Source organism: Theropithecus gelada, chromosome 15 (assembly GCF_003255815.1).
Source record: "Theropithecus gelada isolate Dixy chromosome 15, Tgel_1.0, whole genome shotgun sequence".
Lineage (NCBI taxonomy): Eukaryota > Metazoa > Chordata > Mammalia > Primates > Cercopithecidae > Theropithecus > Theropithecus gelada.
In genome coordinates this window covers 42907678-42920819 of record NC_037683.1, presented here as the reverse complement: position 1 = coordinate 42920819, position 13142 = coordinate 42907678, and the positions used below count along the sequence as shown (strand labels likewise).

General features: G+C 45.4%; 1 protein-coding gene across 2 annotated transcripts in view; it reads right to left on the bottom strand.

The window, feature by feature from the left end:
- The window catches only part of TRIM14 (tripartite motif containing 14), a 35591-nt gene extending 23769 nt beyond the window's left edge, over positions 1 to 11822 (bottom strand). For both annotated transcript variants that reach the window (XM_025359047.1, XM_025359046.1), the window contains exons 1-2: positions 11409 to 11822; positions 2132 to 2227 (exon numbers count right to left, since the gene is read on the bottom strand). In XM_025359047.1, the coding sequence (XP_025214832.1) occupies positions 2132 to 2227; positions 11409 to 11615 (303 nt within the window). In that variant the 5' untranslated portion in view covers positions 11616 to 11822. The remainder of the gene's footprint in view (positions 1 to 2131; positions 2228 to 11408) is intronic.
- Between the last annotated feature and the right edge of the window lie 1320 nt (positions 11823 to 13142).

Below are 13142 nucleotides of genomic sequence, written 5' to 3'. Positions count from 1 at the left end.
AAGGTGTAGAAGAAGGTAGATCTTTTTTTTTTTTTTTTTTTTTTTAGATGAAGTCTTGCTCTGTCTTCCAGGCTGGAGTACAGAGGCGTGATCTTGGCTCACTGCAATCTCCACCTCCTGGGTTCAAGTGATCCTCCCACCTCAGCCTTCTGAGTAGCTTGGATTATAGGCAACACCATTCCTGGCTATTTTTTGTATTTTTTTTTTAGTGGAGATGGGGTTTCATCATGTTGGCCAGGCTGGTCTTGAACTCCTGACCTCAAATGATCTGCCTGCCTCAGCCTCCCAAAGTGCTGGGATTATAGGCGTGAGCCACCTTGCTTGGCCTAGAAGAAGGTAGAACTTGGCTGTGATGGAATAGCCTGCATTTTGATTGCAGCGGTAGTTATGCAAATCTATACATGTGATAAGTTGATGTAAAACTATACACACATACCATCCATTTTTTTATTTGGACAGTGTGCTATAGTTATGTAACAAGTAACCCTTGGGGAAAACTAGGTCAAGGTACACAAAACTCTACTATTTTCGCAACTTCCTCTAAATCTATAAAAAGTTAAAAAGTTAGTTGGGGGAAAGGGTCAAGAGAAAGAGAACCATTCCTTAGATTAAGCTGAAACCTACCCCATGCCATCCCTCAGGCCAAGCTTGGACAGCTCTGAATGTGGGAACAAATTTGTAAACTCTCTGAAAATATCATGAGTTTTCTGGGGATTTTTTTTTTTTTTTTTTTTAGCTCATCAGCTATCGTTAATGTTAGTGTATTTTACGTGTGGCCCAAGACAATTCTTCCAGTGTGGCCCAGGGAAACCTTAGACCCTCCACATGGGTCCTAATTCTTTTCTTGGGGGCCCTCAAACCATATCTGCTCAGGCATTTGCAGACAAGGAGCCTGATCTTCAGGCCTGCCCACAGCCCCTCCAACGTGACAGCTTTCACTTTCTAAATCCTTTGGTACTGTTTATCTCCAAGCCCAGAGTTCTGCTCGTGAAGACATGAGGGACACTATTAATGATTAAGCTGGGGCCACAGGTGTGAACCACAAATGTCCTCAGGGTACCGGCAAACTGTCATGAAGACACCTAACAGAGAATGGGTTTTAGGTAAATGTGGGAGCCAATTCTGTGGCCTGGCCTGGTCACAGGAGAAACTGGGTACCAGCTTCTCCCATGGTCAGAGCCACTCCTCCTCTTGCGTGAATCAGTCAGGGGTTCCTTTTTTTTTGATAGGATCTTTCTCTGTTGCTCAGGCTGGAGTGCAGTGACGTGATCCTAGGTCACTATTGCCTCAAGCTTCAGGGCTCAAGTGATCTTCCCACCTCAGCCTCTCAAACAGCTGGGACTGCAGGCGTGCACCACCATGCCTGGCTATTTTATTTTCAGTAGAGATGGGGGTCTCATTATCTTGCCTAGGCTGGTCTCGAACTCCTGGGCTCAAGTGATCCTCCAGCCTCGGCCTCCCAAAGTGCAGAGCAGGGGTTCTTCCAGCTCTCAGTGGGACAGGCCCCAGGAGGGCCTCCCACCCCAGCCCTCACTGCGAGGAGGGAGCAACAGAGGATGCAAGGGGAAGGGACCAGCCCCTGAGGCCTAAAAACACAACTTTGTCACGGTCAAAATGGTTACTTAGAATAACGTCAGTCTCAACTTTCCATTCAAAATCCACAGAGAATCCAAACATCATTATGAAAGGAGAGTGAAGAAAGTACCTATTTGTGGAACAGATCTACACCCTACTTGCTTTCTTTCAGCATGGCAGTGGAATTAAAGAGATACGTGCATATTCCTTAAGCTGTGTTTTGCTTTGTTTAAGGCAATTTGGGATAATGGGCTAGTTACTTCAAGAGAGTGGCAGATGACACTAAGGAGCCAGAGATTTGCCACAAAGCAAAGGAAACCGGAGCTTAGGGACCCTCACTTGCAGGGCCCGATCATGATCTTGCACCTAATTTTGTCTGTAATTTTGTGTTCTTTTTCTAAAGAACCCTGAATTATAGAAGCTCCAGGCCCCACCAAACCCGATCTGCCCCTTTGCAGTTGGTTTTTATTTTTCACTGGCTCCGTACTGGGGGTGCCTTGTGTCTGGGGGGAAATGTGGGTCTTTCCATGGGAATGAGGAAGAAATGTCCACTTGCCTTGAGCTTCTCGGTGGCATCTTCTATCTGGGTTATGTTGTCAACGTGCTGCTGCTTCTTGATTGCCAGCTGCTTTAAACATTCTTGGCTGAGTTTCTGTACAGGAGGGAGTTAGGAAAAAAGTCATAATACTGTCACTTTCCAAATAACAGGCCCCCCGCAGGGGTCACCTCCTCTCACCCTTGTATTCTTTTCCAATGGAGGCATCTGAAGGTGAGGTGACTTGCCCAAAGTCATGTGGCAAGTTAGTGGATGAGCTGGGACTAGGACCTCTCTGATCCTTGGAGGTCCGCATCAGGTATGCCCCAAATCTTGATTTGCACCCCCTCCTCACACTTTACTTTATCTAGGACAAGTCTTGCTTGTGACTTGCTTTCCCAGTCTTTCAAATAGGACTTTAAGGCAAACAGCTTGGGGTCTGGGAAAGAGCATCTACTTATTGAGTATTAACTGAGCACCTATTATGTGCTGGGCCCTGTTCCAGGTGCTGCCCTCATGAAACATACATTCCAGGGAGTCTGTGACCCTCTGGCCCTGGACTACATGAGAGGTCAGTGGGGTTCATGCTTCCTGCTCTTCCCATCTTCCATATCTCTGCTTTTGGAAATTGCTGTTTTCCCCAAAGTCTGTTCTGCACTCCCCTTCCCTAAGGGTGTGATCTCATCTCCATCTTAGCCTTTCTTACAGCTGGCCTTACACTCAGCTGCTGGGCCCAGATCTGGCCGCCCCATTGACTGGGAGCTTCTTGAGGGCAGGCTTGCTTCATTCCCACTCCCCACAGGGACCAGGGGGTGACATAGAAGTGTTTGCTGAATTGAACAGAATTATCAGGGGCTGGTCAGTCATGATGGCTCATGTCCGTAATCCCAACACTTTGGGAGGCTGAGGTAGGAGGATCACTTGAGCCCAAGGAGTTTGAGACCAGCCTGGGCAACACAGTGAGACTCTGCCTCTACTGCAAATAAATAAATAAATAAATAAATAAATAAAATTAGCTGGGCGTGGTGGCATGCACCTGTGGTCCTAGCTACTTGGGAGGATGAGGTCAGGGGTGGGTCACCTGAGCCCAGGGGGCTGCAGTGAGCCAGCTTTTCCCCCAACCAGCCAGGGAACTCTTCCAGGTCAGGGAAGGATCTGATCTATTCCTTGACTCATGGCCCAAAATGTATGCTGAATAGATGTTTGGTGAATGATGGATGGATGAATGAATAATGGGTGAATGGATAGGAAACTGGGTATGTGGACTCAAAATAAGTATTCACAGTGTCAACCTTACATAATGAGATTCAAGAGCTGAGCATGGTGGCTTGCATCTGTAATCCCAGCTACTCAGGAGGCTGAGGTGGGAGGATCACTTAAGTCCAGGAGTTTGAGACCAGCCTGGGCAACATAGCAAGACCCCATCTCTACCAAAAATCAACAAACAAAACAAAACAAAACAAAAAACCTGGCTGGGCATGGTGGAGAATGCCTCAAGTCCCAGCTGCTTGGGAGGATGACATTCACAGGCTACAGAAATGATTAGCAAAGAAATAAATTGATGGTGGCTAGCTTTGTTTAATGAACTATTCAGGCAAAATAGTTAAGAATGAAAAAATAAAATAAATGTAAATGGGATAAAAGTTTATAAATGAACATTTCATAGTTTTAAAAATTGTTTTCAGGCTGGGCACGGTGGCTAACGCCTGTAATCCCAACACTTTGGGAGGCCAAGGTGGGCAGATCACCTGAAGTCAGGAGTTCGAAACCAGTCTGACCAACATGGAGAAACCCCATCTCTACTACAAATACAAAATTAGCCAGGCGTGGTGGTGCATGCCTGTAATCCCAGCTACTCGGGAAGTTGAGGCAAGAGAATCGCTTGAACCCAGGTGGCGGAGGTTGCAGTGAGCCAAGATCGCACCATTGCACTCCAACCAGGGCAACAAGAGTGAAATTCCATCTCAAAAACAAACAAACAAACAAACAAAAATTGTTTTCAGTAACTTAATATCACGTTATGTTAAATTAAGTAATAGGTCATCATAAAATGTCTGAATCATTTATATGGTATAGAAAAGCTAAATATATTTCAATCTGTTAACAAAAAAAATTTAGGAGCCATCTTTCTAGAAATTATGAAATTATTTTCATCTACAAATGCTGGTAGAAAACAGCTAAAAATTACTTACTTCCTAGGTTTTTCACTGGAAATTTGGGTTACTAAGAGTGAAAATTATAGTTAATATATGTGATTAAAACTACTTGATATAAAAGAAACAATTCTATTTACAGAGGGTATAGAGAAAGTCAGATGTGTTTTTGGTAAAGACTGTTGAAAGAGTAATTTTTCTTTTGCATGAGAGAGAACTTTGTGTAGTCAAAATGATAACGGGAAAAGGGAAGTAAATTTTTGTCCTAACATAGAATGCCAAAATAAAAAGGAAGTATAGGACAAAACTGAAGATTTAAGCAAATTCTAGAAGGTCTGTGGAAGATTAATCTCGTAAAAGTCATTTTGTATGTGATCAAATTGGTTAAAATAAGAAGGAAATGGCTGGGTGCAGTGGCTCATGCCTATAAGCCCAGAACTTTGGGAGGCCGAGGCAGACATCACAAGGTCAGGAGTTTGAGACCAGCCTGACCAACATGGATAAATCCCATCTCTACTAAAAATACAAAAATTAGCTAGGTGTGGTGGCACGCGCCTATAATCACAGCTACTCAGGAGACTGAGGCAGGAGAATCACTTGAATCTGGGAGGTGGAGGTTGTAGTGAGCAGAGATCATGCCACTGCACTCCAGCCTGAGTGACAGAGCAAGACTCCATCTCCAAAAAAAAGAAAAAAATCAGAAGGAAATGGCTGGTGCAGTGGCTCATGGCTGTAATCCCACCACTTTGGGAGGCCGAGGCAGGTGGATCACCTGAGGTCAGGAGTTTGAGACCAGCCTGGCCAACATGGTGAAACCCAAAATTCCTTATGAAAGTGCAGTGGCAGTGAGACAGTTCATACCACTGCACTCCAGCCTGGGCAACAGCAGCGAAACTCTATCTCAAAAAAAAAAAAAAAAAAAAAAAAGAAGGAAATTTTTAATAAGTTTTTCTAAAACTTAAGTATTAATATCAAAAGTACACTCATATAAGGCCAGAATCTGGGCTCCTGTGTTGGAACAACCACTGGGTTTTATCAGAGCATTGATCCGCTCTTTAATAGAAAATGGTGAGAGATTATTGAAGGTTTATGGAAATCTTACCTTGTGTAGTCAAAACTGACTGAGATTGGATAATTGATAATATACTAATACATAATTTTTTTCTTTTTTCTTTTTTTTTTTTTTTAGACGGAGTCTCGCTCTGTCGCCCAGGCTGGAGTGCAGTGGCCGGATCTCAGCTCACTGCAAGCTCCGCCTCCCGGGTTTACGCCATTCTCCTGCCTCAGCCTCCTGAGTAGCTGGGACTATAGGCGCCCGCCACTTCGCCCGGCTAGTTTTTTTTTTTTTTGTATTTTTTAGTAGAGATGGGGTTTCACCGTGTTAGCCAGGATGGTCTCGATCTCCTGACCTCGTGATCTGCCCGTCTCGGCCTCCCAAAGTGCTGGGATTACAGGCTTGAACCACCGCGCCCGGCCTTTTTTTCTTTTTTTTGAGGCAGGGTCTCACTTTGTCACCCAAGATGAAGTTCAGTGGTGCAATCTTGGCTCACTGCAGCCTCGACCTCCCAGGCTCAAGCAATCCTCCTGCCTCAACCCCCCAGGTAGCTGGGACTATAGGCACATGCCACCACACCCAACTAATTTTTGTATCTTTTGTAGAGACAGGGTTTCACCATGTTGCTCAGGCTGGTCTTGAACTCCCGAGCTCAAGTGATCTGCCTGCCTTGGCCTCCCAAAGGGCTGGGATTATAGGCATGAACCACTGTGCCTGGCCTAAAAGTAAAACTTGTTTTTCTCCTTTGAATAAAAATGTAATGTAGTATTAATAAGAGACAGTGAAAGATGTATTTGCTTTTGCATAGATGGCAAAGAAAAGGTAACAGGGGAGAGTTTGTCCCCTGCTGTCTTTTGTAGGTCTCTTGATTGAGAACTGAATCTCCTCTATCAGAGTGATTTTTGCTTTTTGAAATCTTTGAATTATCATTTTGGCTAAATCAATTACCATTATTTTGTAGTGACCTGTGATTCTATTTTGATCATGTATTTTAAACCTTTCTTATTTTTATATCAAGTGTTTTAAACCTTTAATATTTGAGATACTTTCCAAAATTAAATTTTAAATTCAAAAATTAAGTCTTTTTGACCCAAGCTAACTTGGGCGTAACCAGAACCCCTGGAAGTCCAAAAGAGACACATTAGGCTTATTTGGGATGTCAAAGTCATATGGGAAATATTGTCAAATAAGAAATGCTGTTGTTTTTTTTTTTTTTTTTTTTTTTTTTTTTTTGAGACGGAGTCTCGCTCTGTCACCCAGGCTGGAGTGCAGTGGCCGGATCTCTGCTCACTGCAAGCTCCGCCTCCCGGGTTTACGCCATTCTCCTGGCTCAGCCTCCCGCGTAGCTGGGACTACAGGCGCTCGCCACCTCGCCTGGCTAGTTTTTTGTACTTTTTAGTAGAGACGGGGTTTCACCGTGTTAGCCAGGATGGTCTCGATCTCCTGACCTCGTGATCCGCCTGTCTCGGCCTCCCAAAGTGCTAGGATTACAGGCTTGAGCCACCGCGCCCGGCCGAAATGCTGTTTCTTTGAGTTATATTTATAAAAGTGTATTACTAATGTGTTCCAAAATTGTATGAGATTCCTAAAAGTCTGATATGTCTTGGTATATGTTATCAGTATATCATTATCATAATTATTATGATAAACTGTTGAATGCCACACAAATAACCAAATATCCTAGTCAATTTCATCTTTGACCGTGGCTATTCTAAGCCTTTTATCATCCATAGACAATTTTTATTTTACTTTCTTTTTAAAAAAAGTCATTTATAATCAGCTACAGTCCAAAATTTGCTTCTTCTTTAAGGATATTTTTGAAAAAAATCCTGACAAGTACTCTTGAATACAGGTTTCTGGTAACTTCAGAGATCATACCACTGGACTAACTAAAAACTTCCAGAACTCTAATAAAAACTTGAGGCATTCATGAAGACTGATAACCCAACATCAAATACAGCAAGAATTATTTACATGGGACTAAACTGATAAGAGGATAAAAGTGATTTTTATGATTTAAAATATTTGAAACATTGCTGATTCTTTTTATATTGTTTTTCAGTAAAGAAAATTTTTTCTTTTGTCACAGCAACTGGATAAAGTATACTTTTGTAAGCAAAATTGAAATATTTGTCTTTCTCTTTATCTGATTTCTCCAAAATTTGCAAACTATTTGTGAGTATTTTATTTTTTATTTTCATTTTTAAAATTATTATTATTATTATTATTTTTTGAGACAGAGTCTTGCTCTGTCACCCAGGCTGGAGTGCAGTGGCACAATCTCGGCTCACTGCAGCCTCTGCCTCCCAGGTTCAAGCAATTCTCTTGCCTCAGCCTCCCAAGTAGCTGGGATTACAGGTACATGCCACCACGCTTAGCTAAGTTTTCTTTTTTTCTTTTTGAGGCAGAGTCTCGCTCTGTTGCCCAGGCTGGAGTGCAGTGGTGCAATCTTGGCTCACTGCAATCTCTGCCTCCTGGGTTCAAGCAATTCTCCTGCTTCAGCCTCCCGAGTAGCTGGGATTACAGGTGCCCACCACCATGCCCAGCTAATTTTTGTATTCTTAGTAGAGATAGGGTTTCATCATATTGGTCATACTGGTCTCAAACTCCTGACCTCGTGCTCCCCCCACCTTGGCCTCCCAAAGTGCTGGGATTACAGGCGTGAGCCACTGCACCCGGCATAATTTTTATATTTTTAGTAAAGACGGGGTTTCACCACATTGGCCAGGCTGATGATCTCCAACTCCTGACCTCAACTGATCTGCCCACCACAGCCTCCCAAAGTGCTAGGATTACAGGCGTGAGCCACCGCACGTGGCTATTGTAATTTTATGACAATATAGTTATTTGCATAAGTTCAATAAGAATATGTTTTCTTTCATAACAGGCCACATTGGAGACTCTGGTAATTTTACCAAGGCTTTTACTGAAATGGTATGTCTTCATATATGACCAGACTGCTTTGAGGAACTGAAGTTGACTTTACAGAGCCATAAAAAGACCCTTGGTGGCCAGGCTTGGTGGCTCAGGCCTGTAATCCCAGAACTTTGGGAGGCTGAGGTAGGTGGATCGCTTGAGTCCAGAAGTTTGAGACCAGCCTGGGGAACATAGTGAGACTCTGCCTCTATTAAAAAATGTTAACAAGAATAAAATAAAATACAATAAAAGGGGGCCCAGCATTTTGGGAGACTGAGGTGGGCAGTTCACTTGACGTTGGGTTATTCAAGACCACCCTGGCCAACATGGTGAAGCCATATCTCTACCAACAAATACAAAAATTAGCCAGGAGTGGTGGTTCACACCTGTAGTCCCAGCTACTCAGGAAGCTGAAGTGGGAGAAACACTTGAACCTGGGAGGCAGAGGCTGCAGTGAGCCAAAATTGCACCACTGCACTCCAGCCTGGGCAACAGAGTGAGACCCTGTCTCAAAAAAAAAAAAAAAAAAAGAAGACTCTTGGAAAGACTGGACTGGCTTGGTACCTTGTCTACACAGTTCCCTTACAAGGTTCCCAACCTTGTGGTAAGTAAAGAATGTCACTTTCTGACAGGTCTAGAAACCTCAAGATATTTTGGAACCTTGAAAAGAGTAGAATTCGCCCAATGTGTGTGGGTATCACAGGCATAGTCTGATGGTAAATCCTTGGTTTGGCTTTTTAGCTGTGAGGCTTTTAAAAGTCGAATCCAGGCCAGGCATAGTGGCTCATGCCTATAATCCCAGCACTTTGGGAGACTGAGGCAGGAGGATCACTTGAGCCCAGGAATTCTAGACCAACCTGGACAACATGGTGAAACCCCATCTCTACAAAAAAAAAAGTACAAGTACAAAAAAAATTAGCCAGGTGTGGTGGTGCATGCCTATAGTCCCAGCTACTTGGGAGGCCGAGGTAGGAGGATCGCTTGAGCCTGGGAGGTGGAGGTTGCAGTGAGCCAAGATCATGCCATTGCACTCTAGTCTGGGTGACAGAGTGAGACCCTGTGTCAAAAAAAAAAAAAAAAAAGTGAAATCCAAAATTCCTTATGAAAGTTCCAATAATGCAAATTACCAGGCCAAGTATACTACTAAAACTTAATTTGCAAGTAAATTTGTCCTATCAAGACTCATTTTTGCTAAAAACAGGGAACTAGAGAGAGAAAAATTACGTTTCAGAAGAAAATCTTAGCACACCTGTTAGTGCTGCACACCTGTTATTCCTGTTATTAGATTCCAGCCCTGGCCATTGTTTTCGAGTTTTTATTATTTTCCTACAATTTGGACTAAATCCTGAATTATTTCCTGGCTACAACAAAGAAGGTTGTAGAAAAAGTTTTAGAAGCCAATTCCTGGATTTTAAAGGCGGCTTGGGATTTTCTTCATGATGTTTTTGTTGACTCACCAGTGGAATAGGTTTGGTGTTGTTCTGCCATAGACATTCTCTTTTTCTATTTATTTATTTATGACAGAGTCTCACTCTGTCACCCAGGCTGGAGTGCAGTGGCATGATCTCGGCTCATTGCAACCTCCATCTCCCGGGTTCAAACAATTCTTATGCCTCAGCCTCCTGAGTAGCTGGGATTACAGACGTGTACCACCACACCTGGCTGATTTTCATATTTTTTAGTAGAGATGAGGTTTCACCATGTTGGCCAGGCTGGTCTCGAACTCCTGGCCTCATGTGATCCTCCTGCCTCAGCCTCCCAAAGTGCTGGGATTACAGGCATGAGCCACTGTGCCCGACTGCTTATGTCATTTTAATGTAAATTCTTGGTAAAGAATTTAGGAACTGCCTCTTCTTTTTTCCTTAAAAACTTATATGTAACTGCTGCTAATCAGAGTGGATAGTCTCGGAAATTTGAATCTATGGTCCCAGTTGGCCATCCTCAGGCTTTAGGCTTGGATAAACTCTGTACTTAATCATATTTTCTAAATCTTATTACTTCAAGTTGACAGTAGGTAGTGGGTAGGGGAATGGACAAATGGATGGGTGAGACTCTTCAGCCAGATCTGTGGAAAGCAGCCTTGTTAGTTCTGAATAGGTTTTTCAAGCAGCCATTATTATAATTACATACGTTAAAAAAAGGAAGGGTCTGGTGGCAGGGACAGGTCTTGAGCCCACGACTCCACTGGATTGTCCCCCATGATCCCCTTTTCACCTTGGAGTTCCAAGGTTGTCACCATGTGGTCGTCTGGAGTCATGCAGTACCGGGGAAAAGCTCAAGATGAGGCCGAGTTCATCACAGAAGACTTCTTAGAGAGGGAAGTGGTAGGATCAACATCTGTCAGACAGGAGGGCCTACCGTGCCCAGGCTTCATGAAACCCAGAGAGAGAGAAGGATTTGAGAGGAGCCACAGAACAAGTCAGCTGGAAAGCTGGAGCAAGAGCCCAAAGTCCCTGGGCACTGTTAGGATTATACCTGGGTGAGGTTCTATGGTGACAATGGCTCTACTGGGGGCATCTGGCTAATGGAGTCCTGGGTTCAAGGCCTGACCCTGCCTCCAGAGCCTTCCTCTTGTGGCCTATAAAAAAGCCGTAATAATAATGGCTCACCCAAGGCTGCCACGAGTAGGAATGGGAGTGTCTGTGTGGCCGGGGAGGGGAGAGGAGGTAGGTAGTGACAGCTGAGGCTGCTCCAAGGGCAATCAGCCGTCCTCAACTCAAGGTTCACAGGCCCTTTCTATTGATTGCAGATTGAGTAAACCCGAGATGTCTGTGTGGCTTTCTTAGCTACATAGGACTGTTGATTAAGAGGGAGAGTTTGCACCTCTGTTAACTGGAAGGCAGACTATCTTCCAGCCCAATGGCAGTGTGGTGGATCGACCATGGTGGACACAGTCAAGGACATCTGGGTACCAGCCTGGGCTCCCAACCTCTCACTCCTAAACCCACCTTTTCTGAAGCTCAACTGATGGCTTTGGCTCGCCTTTGCCCTTCCTTGGGTCTCAGTCTCCCCCTCTGAACTTTCGGTCGACCGCTTAGACGCCCTCTGGGGCACCTTTGGTTTCCAGGTTGTAACCCGCCACTGGCCACGGTCAGGTACCTCCCCTCCTCGGCCGTTATGCCTGGACTGGCTCCCCCAACTCCCGCGCGGCGAACCCCGTCCACACCGTCCCCACCTGCACGTGCACCGCCGCCTCCAGCGCCAGGCCCACCGGGTGGCCACGGTGCGCGCCCAGCACCGGGCAAAGCGCGCACACACAGCGGTGGCAGCGGCGACAGAAGAGCTCAGCTATGCGGTCGCCATGCTCCGGGCAGCGCCAGCCGCATCCCTCGACAAGCTCCGACCCCCCAGAGGTCCGGCTGCTGGCCGCCGCGCCCGCCATTCATCTCCGCCACCTCCGGCTCCCCGGGGCACGGGGCGGGGCTCCCACGGGAAACCGAAACCTCGGCCGTGGGCGGGGCGGTTCCAGGCCGGCCGGCCGGCCGCTGGGAGGATGACAGCCTGCAGGGAGCATCCTCCGACCAGCAGGGTGCTCCCTCTGCCCGCCCAGGCCAGGAGGTGGCCTCAGCAGAAATGGGAGGCTCCTAATAAGCCAGCCGGGAGAGGGTGGGCTTCCTGCTTAATGACGCTGGACCACTAACGCCCAGAAAACTGCAGCCCTGGTGATGGGACCAAAGTTGGCTGGACCTTCCAGGGGTGCTCCTCTCACTTTCCCTTGATCCTCTCTTGCCCTTTTTCCGGGAAAGATAATCATTCCCACAACTATAAGAAACCTAGTCAAGCTCAAATAACGACACAGAGATTCTCCAATTGAGCTTATTTCGGACTGAGCAGAAGGATTGCAATTCGGGAATAAATGTGCCATGGCACCCAAGGGGTAGAGGCGCGGAGTACGCAGGGAGGCAAAGGAAAGTAGAGGCTTTTAAAAGCAGAAGGAGGAGGATTGCATACATTGTTTTAAAATAATAATACTTGATTACAAGAATTAATACGGGGTGGCTTCAATCCGAAAGTTGAACAGGCAGTTGCTGGGCAGATGTCCTCATATCGTGGCTTTTGTGCAATGCTGTGGTTCTTTGTGCAAGGCTGCAGTTTGGTAATTCCTGTTACCAGGCAAATCGTTGGTGAGGGCCCCCCACTTCATGGCCTCCCAGCACCCTTTAGTTATTTTGTTTGAGACAGGGTCTGGCTCTGTTGCCCAGGCTGGAGTGCAGTAGTGCGATCAAAGCTCGCTGCAGCCTCTAACTCCTGGGCTCAAGTGATTTTCCCACCTCATTCTCTGGAGTAGCTAGGACTACAGGAGCACCATTTAGTTTGATTTTGACATAAGTGACTCTGTTTTGGTACTGACAACTTTCACAGACACACCCCCACCCCAAATTCCAGTTGCCCCCAGGCTCAAGTCTCCAATCCCACTTTTAAAGCCCTTGGCTCTTTCTTAAGATCCTTGGTCCCCGCCCTGCCTACGCTCCACCCTTTGATTTTTCAAGACTGGAGGACGTGCAGTTTACCCTGCTTGGAACATTCTTCTTCCCAAATGCCCTTTGCCCTGAGTATTCCAACTTATCCTGCAGATTTCTACCTTACTATCTTTGCCTCCAGGAAACCTTCCCTGCTTCTCCTTCCAGAACAGCCTACATTTCCCCTATCCTGGCCCTCCCCATTCCCCCAGCCATGACTGAAAACTGGAGAGGGCAAAGACTGTCTGTCCTGCCTGTTTTCCAGCTTGGTGTCTGACTCCAACAGTAGATAGTTAATTGGTATTTGTGGAACAAATCAAGACAAGGAAAGCTCCTTGTAGTAAAATGTCTGGCCAGATGTTTATTATTTTGTGACATTATTTCCATCGCACATTCCACATGTATTTATTTTCACTTTTATTTATTATTATTATTTTTCACAAAGGTAC